Source organism: Vigna unguiculata, chromosome 4 (genome assembly GCF_004118075.2).
Source record: "Vigna unguiculata cultivar IT97K-499-35 chromosome 4, ASM411807v1, whole genome shotgun sequence".
Taxonomy (NCBI): Eukaryota; Viridiplantae; Streptophyta; class Magnoliopsida; order Fabales; family Fabaceae; genus Vigna; species Vigna unguiculata.
Window position 1 is genome coordinate 40,757,894 of NC_040282.1, and position 14,627 is coordinate 40,772,520.

General features: G+C 27.7%; 1 protein-coding gene across 3 annotated transcripts; it reads right to left on the reverse strand.

Annotated features, from left to right (window-relative positions):
- Nucleotides 1-831: 831 nt before the first annotated feature.
- Nucleotides 832-12,716, reverse strand: LOC114181767. Of its 3 annotated transcripts, none has more exons than XM_028068313.1 (4): nucleotides 12,546-12,716; nucleotides 11,778-11,871; nucleotides 11,575-11,657; nucleotides 832-920 (listed from the first exon to the last, which is right to left on the reverse strand). In XM_028068313.1, the coding sequence occupies exons 1-4, from the start codon at nucleotides 12,696-12,698 to the stop codon at nucleotides 909-911; spliced, it is 342 nt and encodes a 113-aa protein (XP_027924114.1). In that variant the 5' UTR covers nucleotides 12,699-12,716; the 3' UTR covers nucleotides 832-908. The 3 variants fall into 3 exon arrangements, with proteins under 3 accessions (XP_027924114.1, XP_027924113.1, XP_027924115.1); XM_028068312.1 differs by lacking the exon at nucleotides 832-920 and adding an exon at nucleotides 8,947-9,366; XM_028068314.1 differs by lacking the exon at nucleotides 832-920 and adding an exon at nucleotides 10,954-11,481.
- Nucleotides 12,717-14,627: the final 1,911 nt, after the last annotated feature.

A 14,627-nucleotide genomic window follows, 5' to 3' on the forward strand; every position in this document is an offset into this window, starting at 1 on the left:
ACCATGGCAGTGAGAAGTATTCCAAAAGAAAAAATGACTGCAAGTAGTCCGTTTATATACAGCCATTGGAATTGATGATCCTCTGCAGAAGCATGTTCAGATATGGGTGTCTCGAACTCACCCTTGACTCCCTGAGGATCACATGATTTTTTGGTTAGATCGTGAAGTGCAGAATTAACATTCTATTTTGCTTCCAAGGGTCGGCAATGTACCCTTATAGCCTCTTGGAAGAAAAGGACAGTGATTAACATGCCAAATAACTCCTCTGCGAGTCTTGTGAACTTCGTGATAACTGTGCAGGCATTGAAAGTTGCAAGCAAAATCAGCATGATAGCTGTCCACACACAAACCCTGAAACACAAGTGAACATAATGTAGTTCAAAAACTAAGAACATGGTAAAACCAAAATGTCTAACATATAACTACGAAGCATCGATTATTTGATTTGTTTCACATAAATAAGGATAACTTTTAATACTTTACTGATATGTACGTATATACATAATATACCAACATATGAATCATAAAGTATGTATAACAATATGATACTATTACTTGTGATACACAAATGATTCACAGTTTTTCTTTTATTCATAGTGATGTCTAGTAAGATATGATTGATATGAATTTATGTACATATGTATATCTTATACATGTATTTAGAATATATAATCATATGGTGGTATCATATTTGTGCATGATATTCAAGCATCATAGATAGATACATACCATCCAGCCCAAGGCAGAAACATCCCAACGCCAAGATCTGGACTTTTTATGCAGAACTGATACAGAATAGTGTACATTATAACAGTTGTTCAGCAACTCCCAAATCAACATAGGCTGACCACCAAATATTGATTGGATAATTCCACAAATAGCAGTTGATGCCAGTGTTTCAACTGTACTTAAGCTTCCACCTATAAAAACATGATATGGATGCTTGGTTATGGAACAAAAAAGCATAGCATTGACCACTGAAAGTAACTACATATTGTTGAAGAAATGTTTTACCTGTATCCCTGTAAGTTGCTCTCCAAAGCAATAACAGGAAGAGCTGAAGCGAAGAATATGTAGAAAGTTTGGAGCCAGTATCCTAACATATTACTCAGAGAATCACAAATCAAAATTAAGCACAGATAAAGTGAAAGTAAAAAGGGGGAAAAAAGTCTCATCAATATGAAACTAAAGGGTACTTAATAAACAAGAATTACTTAATCCCAGAAAATAATGCACTGGTCCAATCATGTTTGTAGCAAGCAGCCCTTCCTTTGATATCACTAATGACTCCTCCAAAAGGTACCATTTCTGATGCAAAAAAAATTAGATCATCAAATCACAAACTTCCAAAACTTATAATATATCTTGAGATGAAAATAGATGAAAGTTTGGAGATTCATTTTTCTTAAGCACTATGAAATAAAGGACTTCCATAATTTTGTTGGTTGAGCATCTGTATCAAACAACTTAGATGCATAAAAAAACCCAGTTAAAGATTTCAATTAATGCCTACACCAGCCACATAAACCATGATTTAAATAATTGAATTCAGTGTTAGAACATATATATATATATATATATATATATATATATATATATAAAATCAAACTGAGGTTAAATCGATAGACATCATTGTTATTCCTGACATTGAACACCATATATCACAATCTTCTCTTAAATTCTTTGCAAACACTTTTTAATTTAAATGATGGGTTGGTAAGGATTGTGGATTCATCACAATCCTTAATATTGCAGAAAATTGTGAATCAAGACATTTGGTGTGGTAATGATATCTAAATAATGGATTGTGATGGACTTCCAACCAATGCTTTTCCACAAAACTTGAATCTTTGATCACATATGTTTACAAAAACAATGTTATCTATGAATCATGCAACCATGATGAGATTCATTTCATAAATAAAAGTGCACAATATATATATTTGATCTGCAGAAGGGAAAAACAGAAAGAAAAATACTGACTTGAATTACGAGCCTAGGTGAATCCCTAGGTCTCGTTGTGGGAGGAACAGGTGGAAGAAAAAGTATTCCCTCCGGAGGATCCAGAGGAGTGTTATTGTTGGATGTTTCTCTCTGTCTCAGGGTTGAGAAGGAATGAAAAGAGGGTGGCTTCATGTATGCATGCAGAAATAAGGACGTGATGGAAAAACAGACAAGCGTGTTTTGTGTGGTGTACATCCATTTGTAACATCCTTAGAGACCAATACCTACGACAATCTGTGATTGTCAATACATATACAAAGTATACACTCTTTTTTTAAATGTCTCACGTTTAACACATATCAGAAAAGTTGACTTAATCATCATCGCTCGTGTTCTCTTTTATTTCGTCTTTTCTAATGGTTTTAGATGAATAAACACCTAATTCATTACTATATTTTAATCTCATTTACGTTTGATAAAAAATAATGGAATCCACTCATTAAGTCTTGCTCGTGTACTACAAATAACAATAATTTTAAATCATTAAGATTAATAAAAATAGTTTAATGGGTTCATTTTAATTAATAATATTATAAATTTAAACTTTATTTAAGAGATACTCATCGAATAAAATAGTTTAAGTAGGGATTATATTTAATGACATAACTAATAATTCAATAAGTTATTTTAACCAATATATAATGACATAACCTTCATCGGAGACGAGTGGATGTCTCCTTATAAATTAATGGTATGAAAAAACAATGCATTTGAAAATAATTTTATGTTAATTATATTTAGGAAGAAAAATATTTCTAGTTGTTTCCAATATATAAAGGTGGGAGGTAGGGATGGCAACGGGACGAAGTGAGGATGGGTTTCGCTATTCCATATTTATATTCGTAGAAAAAATTCATCAACATCCACATACCCAAATCCAACGGGTATTGAACTTTTCTCTCATCTCCATCTCCACCAGGTAACGTATATAATCTTGTACCCATACTCGTACCCGTTTTCTTATATTTCAATATTAATTTTAATTAATTTTTATAAAACAATAAAAAATTATGTAAATGAAACATAATATTATCAAATATTCAATATTAGGAGAATGATTGTTTGTTCGATATCAAATACTTTAAAATAAATTATAATTGTTTACATTTTAGATTATAATACCAAATAAAATTTGATGAGAACTAAAATATTTACTAAATTTACAAACATTAATGAAACCTAGTTGATAAAATTTAAAAATATTTTAAAAAAATATAAAAGGAAACGAATATTCAAATTAAAATACATTTTAAATGTTTGTTTACTTCAATTTTTTAAATTCTAATAAATCTCTTTTGTATACACTAATAAAAGTTATAATACGTCACTTGATCAAAATGATGCAAAGAACAAATAATAAACATAATAATAAATTTTTGACATAGATCCTGTATCTTTTGAACTCCAATATATGTTGGATGGTGATAAAAAAATATTCATGGCAATTACATTAAATTTTTATTGTAGTAAATAAAAGTTCTTTATTTATAGTGAAAAAATTACAGTATGATTGATAATAAGTTAGAAAATAAAAAATAATTAGATAAAATATATCGAAATAGTATTCTACATGATGAAAATAAACAGCAAATAAAAATATAAAAAAATTAACAAATGTGTGTCTTAAAACAATTTGAGAGACTATTGAAAGAAATCGCATAAAGAAAAACAAATGTATAATTAAGGATATGATAAGATGAAAAATACCTTAGAAATTTAAGAAATGTTTTCAAATATTAACATATATACTCAATGGTTGAGAAATAACGAAAATTGTTTTAGCGAAACAAAAGAGTTCTTCAAATGAAACAAAAATGAATAATAGTAAGTAAATAATTTTTTTATTACTAGTAAATGAAAGGTTTATGCTATTAAACAATTAAATTGAGAGTATTAAACATTCTCATGTTAAAGGAAAATATATAATGAATAAAAATATTAAAAAATAATAGAAATAATCAAATGTGAGACATAATTTTTTTTAATTGACATGCATCATTTTAACATAATTACATAAAGGTTATGATAAGATGAAAAATATATTGGAGATGCAAATGGATTTCATGACAAACCAAATAATTAGAAGAAATGAAAATAGAAAGTATATATACATATATATATATATATATATATATATATAGTTAATTAATTAATATTTTAATAATTTAAATACGAAGGGAGATGTGGCGGGGACGGGTATTATCGCGGGGATATATACATCCTCATCAGTGGCGGATCTTGACCAAAAGCGTCGGAGGGGCCAAAATAATATAATTTTGAGATCATTAGATTCAATCATTAGTATAATGCTTCAAAAAATGACTTCTTTAACTGAACATTTTTTATCATTAGTATAATGCTTCAAAATATGTGAAGAGGTAGAATCTATATTGTTTTATTCAATAATTTCATTTTCATCACTCTTAAACGATTAATTTATTCTTTCATTATTTATCAATATACCTTTTTTGTAAATAATACTAAAAAATAATTGATCATAATCTAATAAAAAATTGAGACATGTAATTATTAAAAGAAAAATATATTCATTATTATTAATACATAATACACTATTTTTTTTCTATATTCATAAAAAACTATACAAAAAGCTCATGAAATAAAAAATAATGTTTTCATTATCAAGTAAGACAAGAGACGGGAAATGAAGAGGATAAATGAGAAATATAACGAGTTTATGTCTAACTTTTTTTCTTTCAAAATAAAAAAAAAAGACATATGAGAGTGAGAAATTATTACAATATGTGAAAAATTAAAAAGACAATAAAAAGGAAAATAAAAATTATGTTAATAAATATTTGGTTTAATTACTCTTTTGATTCATGTTTTGGTTTAAAATGTTAAGTTGGTCCTCCAATTTTTTTAGTCTCAATTTGATCCCGATTTTTGAAAAAACTGATGTAATTCGATCTTTTATGATAAATTTCGTTAAATTCTTCGAAACAAATCAATGATCTTTTCATTAAAATTGAGACTCTTAATATGAATAATTTGCTTTGTTGGTGTAATTAACTTAATTCTAGTGTCAATTTTTAAATAAAAACAGGGACCAAAAGAAAAATTAAACCTAAATATTTTTATTTTTTATTATATTTAAATTTATATTTTATTTTATATTTACATTAAATGTTATGTTTAAATAAAAGAAATACAAAAAAATTTAATTTTTATTAATTTCTAATATATATTACCTACAATTTAAAAAATTTAAAAAATTTTAAATATATTTTTATATTATATATATATATATTATTAACATAATTTTAACGTATGATTATTTTTTTTAAATTCTTAGACATAACATTAATGATAATAAAGACTTTGATCAACCATAAACAAAGTTGAGAGACATATGCCTTGTTCTTTGTCAAAAAGTAAACAATATTATTAAAAACTTTTAATTAAGTCATAGAAGAATGTTAAATTTATATCCTTACAAAGTGAGATTTAATTTAGAACACAAGGAATTTGTTAAATTCATGCCAATGGAAAAGAGTTATAGTTACATTTAATCAAATATACTAATTATTGAACATAAACATTAATAATTGCATTTAATCAAATTTACTCAAGAATTCTTAATTCTAAAGTAAATTTTAGTTTGTGATTTTGTTAATTTTTCTCTAATTATCTTAATTAGTCTGAGCCAATTTTTAAAGTGCATATCACCTTTTCAATTAGTGTTTTTAGGTGCTATTATATGTGATAATACAATTCACTTGAGAGTCTAACTTGAATTATTTTGTGTGTAGTGAGATTATGTGCAGTGAGCAATTCGAACCAGTTGCACTTGGCTGGGACTAAGCTGTTGTCAACGTGATTTGAAGAAGCTTTGAACTTGATAAAGTCTCTTAATATTAATGTTCAATAATTTGTATATTTGATTGAATGCAGTTATAATTTTATTTTTCATTGGTATGAATTTAATAATGTTCCTTGTGTTTTAAATTAATTCTCATATATTTTGTAATTTCAATCATTATGTACTAGGATTGGTTTTCATAGATATAAATTTAGCATAATTCCATGAATTAATTAAAAGTTTTTAATAATATATTTTTACTTTTTGACAAAGAACAAGAGATATGTCTTCCATGTTGCATGAGATATCTTTATTATTGATGATCAGAGTCTTTATTAGCATTCTTTCTATGTCTACCAATTTATAAAAAAAATACATAAGTTGAAATTATTTATAATTTAAAATGATAATATATATACATATTCAATTTGAATATTAAGAGAGTCACATATGAAATATGAGAAACAATATAGTTCATAGTTTTTTTTTTCTTTTATTTTGATACAAATTATAGTAACACATTCTAGAATAATTTTTTTAATTAATAAATTACAAAATTTAATGATGTTCATTTGTTAAATCAACAATTCATCCATTCTATATGAACATTAAATCGATTTAAATAAATAATTTCACTTTTGTTTTCATAATGTGTTTCTTATTACATGATCTATTAAAGGATTCGATCACCGGACAATTGCACAAACTTGATCAGCAGGATTGTATTACGAAAATCTATCACTACAACAAAAGCAACATCAATAAAGTTCGCTATACATGATTTATGACCATAAAATATTTTCTCCACAACCATCTAATTATAAACCTAATAAACTACTAGAGAATTTGATGTAAAATTTCCATTTAAATTTATGAATATAATAGTACTTTGATATGATATTGAAAAGATGATATATTTTATTTTACGTGAGAGTATGATATAAATCATATCATCTCAATTGCAACAGAAAAAGTTGGTTGGAAATATATGACTGATATAGCCGCCTAATAGTGGTTACAAATTAGTATATATTAACATTTATTTATATAGCAACCAAATTAGCAATAAAAAATTTGTTATGGCCGGAGAATATGAGTTTTAGAGTCCTCCATGTATAATTCAAGTGATATGAATGATATTACAACTCCTATTTTTTTTACTCTTATTACTTTCTCCCTTACGTGATTTTCTTATTTGACAATAAATTTCATGATGAATAACATTCAGAAATATATTGGTAGGTACAGTTGTAATCTCATTAATGTTTTAATGATATATGTTTGTTGGAGTTTTATTTCATTAATTAAATATTTAAAATTAATTTAATTAATTGAATACGTGACAAAGATAATAAAAGCGAAGAAAGTTTATAGTAATTTATATTAGTAAGAATGTTAGGAAGATTAAAAAGGATGTATAACCAAAGAAATTGTACATATAAACAATATAAACAATGATGTATATTTTTGTATTTTTTATTTGCTCACTCAATTAAATTTTTTGATATCGCTTAAGAATTATATTTAGTCTTATTATAATAAAATTTTTAATTTATTGATTCTGTTAATATAAATAATTATATTCAATCAAGCTAATTAAAATATTACAAATTAATTACAACATTAATAAACTATTTATTTTATTAATTTTTTGAATTATTTTATTAATATAAATTACTTAAAATTTTGAAAGGTTAAATATAAAATTATGAAAATAAAGTGTTGAAGTCGTGCTGACCATGCGACTTCAACAAAATAGAAATAAATAAATAAATAAATATATATATATATATATATATATATATATATATATATTAGACCATTTTATTTAAAAATAAAATTTAACTCAATTATGATAGTTAAAAATATACATGACATATCACTATCACTTAAAATCTTACTATAACATTTGTAGTCATAATTGACATAATAAATGTGTAAGTTATTATAAAAGTGTCACAATGTCATTTATTATGACAGACAAATTACAATTGTCACATTGTGTTTTGCAGTTATTACAAAAACATTATTATGTCACTTATCATGATAGATGCACTAACACAAAATAAACATATGTTTAATGTAGAAGAATCAGATATTAAAAATGACCGGTGGCAAACTTGTAAACAAGTGATCAAATTTTTATGTCTGGCGTCCTAGAGTTAGACGTAAATATCGCAGTTTACATCTGATTGCATAAGGTTACACGTAAATTTATGTTTGACGCCCTATGGTCAGACATAAATTTACATCTGACTGGGTAAAGTCACACATAAATTTACGTCTGACAATAGGGCATCAGACGTAAACGCTAAAATTTATATTTCAGATCTTCTTCTCCTGTGGCTTCGACTGCGTTAAAGGGTTAATTTTTTATGGTTTTCGTGGTGCGCATAGGTGATGACATTATCAAGCAATTTCAAAGGTTTGTTTTTTCTTTGATTCCATTTTTTGTGTACCTCCATTTACGTGGTTCTCCCTTTTTTTTTCCAAAACGTTGAAACCCTCCCATTTTGTGCATAGGCGGTGAAGGACACTCCCGAAACGTTGGCTCTATATATATATATAGAGAGAGAGGGGGGAGAAAGAAAAAGATAGATATTATTAATATGGAAAGTTATTCAATGCTTAATAACAACTTAAGAAAGCTATGGACATTATTTCTATTTAGCAATTCATGTTTAAAAAAATTTGATTTTGATACGATATGTCCATATGTGTTATTGATCTTTAAAGTTTAAGAAAAAGTTCCATTAAATTGTTCCAATAGTCATTGTCTCATTAATTATCAACATAAGTGTTAGACGATTCATCATCAAATAGCTGAAAGTAATCATGTTTCGATAAAGACATTTTTTTAATTGTACGAAAATGTTATATAAATAATGTTATCAACATGCAACACATCAAAATTTAATATATTGTTAAGATATGTAAAATATTCTATTAGCAAATATTAAATATTGTATTAACTATAATTTAAGCATTATTACCTTTGTGAGAAAATATGTGCACTCATTCTTTTAATAGATGGGGAATTATAGCACTCTTTTATATATATATATATATATATATATATATATATATATATGGTACCTCGTTCTTTAAAATAATACATCAGAATTATTCTTTACATCATTTTTATATGGTATCAATAGCCAAACACCAAAATCCTTTACAATATAGGAACCGGTACTTATTTATTTGAATATTTCTGATGACTCCTTCCGGTAAAGATCATTCGAAGAAACATGATTTTAGGACTTCCGCTGCTACCTATATGCACGAAGCGCTCACCCCTGAACGGCTTGACGGCACCAACTATGTTGAGTGGTCATTGAACGCACAGAACAAGATCAGAGGCAGAAAATGTTGGGGTTTCATCTCTGGAACAAAGGTTGAACTAGAAAATAGGAAATCTGATGAATATGAAGTATGGGAAGATGAAAATTGTCTAGTCAAGTCTTGACTTTTGGACTCCATGACGAAAGAAATCAAATCCCTCTTTATTCGCTTAGTCAGGGCAAAAGATATTTGGGACACTGTGCAACAAACATACTCAGTCAACTAGGATGCGTCCTGATCATATCAATTATATCATGAGGTAATATCTATTCAGCAAAATGGAGGATCTGTTATTACATATTTTGGTAAATTGCAAAGATTATGGCTGGAGTATGATACTATCACGAATTGTACCATGGAATGTCCTAAAGATGTTGAAAAGTATAACAACATGATTAATTATGAACGAGTTTATGTCTTTTTGGCTGGCCTAGATACACATTTGGATGCAGTTCATGATCGTATCCTTGCTACTACTCCCCTTCCAAATGTTCAATAAGTTTATGCAATTGTTTGTGCCGAGGCAAACCGCCAAGAGGCTATGCTTGATAGTGAGTCTACTATGAGGACTACCTTTGTTGTTAAGAAGTTTCCTAAGAAAGGAATACGCAAGTGTACGCATTGCAATGGGGATAACCATGTCATGGAAACATGTTTTAAACTCCATGGCTATCCGGATTAACATCCAAAAGGCAAAACTACTCCTAATACCAAGGTAAAAGCTACTCCCAAGAGTCATAGTTCTACTGCTGCCGGATTTGTGACCAAGTCAGGTATATCTAACTCTGCTCTTGATCTTTCTATTGTTATTAAGGGTAGTGATTGGATAATTGATTCATGTGCTACCGATCATATGACTTGTGATCCACATAAATTTATTAATTTTTTCCCTAATTGTTCTAAAACTGCTATTATTAATGCCAATGAGGTCTCGTCTCCTATTGAAGGTGTAGGTACTATATCCCTCTCACCCTCCTTATCAACTTCTAATGTTTAATTTTTTCCTATATTGAACTGTAATTTTCTCTCTACCAGCAAGTTAACCAAATCACATTCTTGTGTTGCATTATTTTAGCTATTATTAATGCCAATGAGGTCTCATCTCCTATTGAAGGTTTAGGTACTATATCCCTCTCACCCTCCTTATCAACTTCTAATGTTTTATTTGTTCCTACATTGAACTGTAATTTTCTCTCTGACAACAAGTTAACCAAATCACATTCTTGTGTTGCCTTATTTTACCCAACCCATTGTTATTCCAAAACCTCTATTCCAAGGAGAAGATTGATAGCGGTAAAGAGAGAGAAGGACTGTATTATCTTGAAAATGTCTCACAACAAACCCATACAAGAACGTTGGCTTGTCTTGCGAATGAACACATACAAGATAAGAAAAAGAAAGAAAATTTGGTTATGGCATAGAAGATTGGGGCATCCCTCTTTTGGTTATCTAAAAAATTTATTTCCATCACTATTTCATAAATGTAATATTTCTGATTTTATTTGTGAAACTTGTGTAATGACATAAAGTCATCGTGTTGTGATTCCTTTAAGCAATAAAAAAACAGATTTTTCTTTTTCATTAATTCACCCAAGTGTTTGGGGCTCTGCCCCACAATCTACACATAATGAAAAAAATGGTTTATCAGTTGTTGATGATTGTACTCGAGTAACTTAGGTGTATTTGCTTAAACATAAAAATGATGTATGTAATGTGTTTCGTTCCTTTCATCATATGATAGTTACTCAATTTAACACACATATTAAGGTTATTCAATCAGACAATGAAGGAGAATATCTTAAGACTGAGTTAATCGAGTTCATGAACTCCAAAGGCATCTTACATCAAACTACATGTCCTTATTCACCACAACAAAATGGGGTGGCTGAGAGAAAAATTATACATATATTAGAGGTGACAAGATCATTTTTGATAGATGGTAATGTCCCATCTCATTTATGGGGTGAGGCTGTGACATCTGCAGTTTATTTGATTAATCGAACACCTTCTAATGTGCTTAACTTTCGAAGGCCTTTAGATGTGTTGTCTGATCATTGTATCCTTCCTTCCATGGTCTCTTTACCGCCTCATATTTTTGGATGTGTTATATATGTTCACTTACACCCACATCAACGTACAAAACTTGAAGAACTAGCTTTAAAATGTGTTTTTGTTGGGTATGGATCAACTCAACATATTTACCGCCTCATATTTTTGGATGTGTTATATATGTTCACTTACACCCACATCAACGTACAAACCTTGAAGAACTAGCTTTAAAATGTGTTTTTGTTGGGTATGGATCAACTCACCTATAAAAACATGATATGGATGCTTGGTTATGGAACAAAAAGCATAGCATTGACCACTGAAAGTAACTACATATTGTTGAAGAAATGTTTTACCTGTATCCCTGTTAAGTTGCTCTCCAAAAGCAATAACAGGAAGAGCTGAAGCGAAGAATATGTAGAAAGTTGGAGCCAGTATCCTAACATATTACTCAGAGAATCACAAATCAAAATTAAGCACAGATAAAAGTGAAAAGTAAAAAGGGGGAAAAAAGTCTCATCAATATGAAACTAAAGGGTACTTAATAAACAAGAATTACTTAATCCCAGAAAATAATGCACTGGTCCAATCATGTTTGTAGCAAGCAGCCCTTCCTTTGATATCACTAATGACTCCTCCAAAAGGTACCATTTCTGATGCAAAAAAAATTAGATCATCAAATCACAAACTTCCAAAACTTATAATATATCTTGAGATGAAAATAGATGAAAGTTTGGAGATTCATTTTTCTTAAGCACTATGAAATAAAGGACTTCCATAATTTTGTTGGTTGAGCATCTGTATCAAACAACTTAGATGCATAAAAAAACCCAGTTAAAGATTTCAATTAATGCCTACACCAGCCACATAAACCATGATTTAAATAATTGAATTCAGTGTTAGAACATATATATATATATATATATATATATATATATATATAAAATCAAACTGAGGTTAAATCGATAGACATCATTGTTATTCCTGACATTGAACACCATATATCACAATCTTCTCTTAAATTCTTTGCAAACACTTTTTAATTTAAATGATGGGTTGGTAAGGATTGTGGATTCATCACAATCCTTAATATTGCAGAAAATTGTGAATCAAGACATTTGGTGTGGTAATGATATCTAAATAATGGATTGTGATGGACTTCCAACCAATGCTTTTCCACAAAACTTGAATCTTTGATCACATATGTTTACAAAAAACAATGTTATCTATGAATCATGCAACCATGATGAGATTCATTTCATAAATAAAAGTGCACAATATATATATTTGATCTGCAGAAGGGAAAAACAGAAAGAAAAATACTGACTTGAATTACGAGCCTAGGTGAATCCCTAGGTCTCGTTGTGGGAGGAACAGGTGGAAGAAAAAGTATTCCCTCCGGAGGATCCAGAGGAGTGTTATTGTTGGATGTTTCTCTCTGTCTCAGGGTTGAGAAGGAATGAAAAGAGGGTGGCTTCATGTATGCATGCAGAAATAAGGACGTGATGGAAAAACAGACAAGCGTGTTTTGTGTGGTGTACATCCATTTGTAACATCCTTAGAGACCAATACCTACGACAATCTGTGATTGTCAATACATATACAAAGTATACACTCTTTTTTTAAATGTCTCACGTTTAACACATATCAGAAAAGTTGACTTAATCATCATCGCTCGTGTTCTCTTTTATTTCGTCTTTTCTAATGGTTTTAGATGAATAAACACCTAATTCATTACTATATTTTAATCTCATTTACGTTTGATAAAAAATAATGGAATCCACTCATTAAGTCTTGCTCGTGTACTACAAATAACAATAATTTTAAATCATTAAGATTAATAAAAATAGTTTAATGGGTTCATTTTAATTAATAATATTATAAATTTAAACTTTATTTAAGAGATACTCATCGAATAAAATAGTTTAAGTAGGGATTATATTTAATGACATAACTAATAATTCAATAAGTTATTTTAACCAATATATAATGACATAACCTTCATCGGAGACGAGTGGATGTCTCCTTATAAATTAATGGTATGAAAAAACAATGCATTTGAAAATAATTTTATGTTAATTATATTTAGGAAGAAAAATATTTCTAGTTGTTTCCAATATATAAAGGTGGGAGGTAGGGATGGCAACGGGACGAAGTGAGGATGGGTTTCGCTATTCCATATTTATATTCGTAGAAAAAATTCATCAACATCCACATACCCAAATCCAACGGGTATTGAACTTTTCTCTCATCTCCATCTCCACCAGGTAACGTATATAATCTTGTACCCATACTCGTACCCGTTTTCTTATATTTCAATATTAATTTTAATTAATTTTTATAAAACAATAAAAAATTATGTAAATGAAACATAATATTATCAAATATTCAATATTAGGAGAATGATTGTTTGTTCGATATCAAATACTTTAAAATAAATTATAATTGTTTACATTTTAGATTATAATACCAAATAAAATTTGATGAGAACTAAAATATTTACTAAATTTACAAACATTAATGAAACCTAGTTGATAAAATTTAAAAATATTTTAAAAAAATATAAAAGGAAACGAATATTCAAATTAAAATACATTTTAAATGTTTGTTTACTTCAATTTTTTAAATTCTAATAAATCTCTTTTGTATACACTAATAAAAGTTATAATACGTCACTTGATCAAAATGATGCAAAGAACAAATAATAAACATAATAATAAATTTTTGACATAGATCCTGTATCTTTTGAACTCCAATATATGTTGGATGGTGATAAAAAAATATTCATGGCAATTACATTAAATTTTTATTGTAGTAAATAAAAGTTCTTTATTTATAGTGAAAAAATTACAGTATGATTGATAATAAGTTAGAAAATAAAAAATAATTAGATAAAATATATCGAAATAGTATTCTACATGATGAAAATAAACAGCAAATAAAAATATAAAAAAATTAACAAATGTGTGTCTTAAAAACAATTTGAGAGACTATTGAAAGAAATCGCATAAAGAAAAACAAATGTATAATTAAGGATATGATAAGATGAAAAATACCTTAGAAATTTAAGAAATGTTTTCAAATATTAACATATATACTCAATGGTTGAGAAATAACGAAAATTGTTTTAGCGAAACAAAAGAGTTCTTCAAATGAAACAAAAATGAATAATAGTAAGTAAATAATTTTTTTATTACTAGTAAATGAAAGGTTTATGCTATTAAACAATTAAATTGAGAGTATTAAACATTCTCATGTTAAAGGAAAATATATAATGAATAAAAATATTAAAAAATAATAGAAATAATCAAATGTGAGACATAATTTTTTTTAATTGACATGCATCATTTTAACATAATTACATAAAGGTTATGATAAGATGAAAAATATATTGGAGATGCAAATGGAT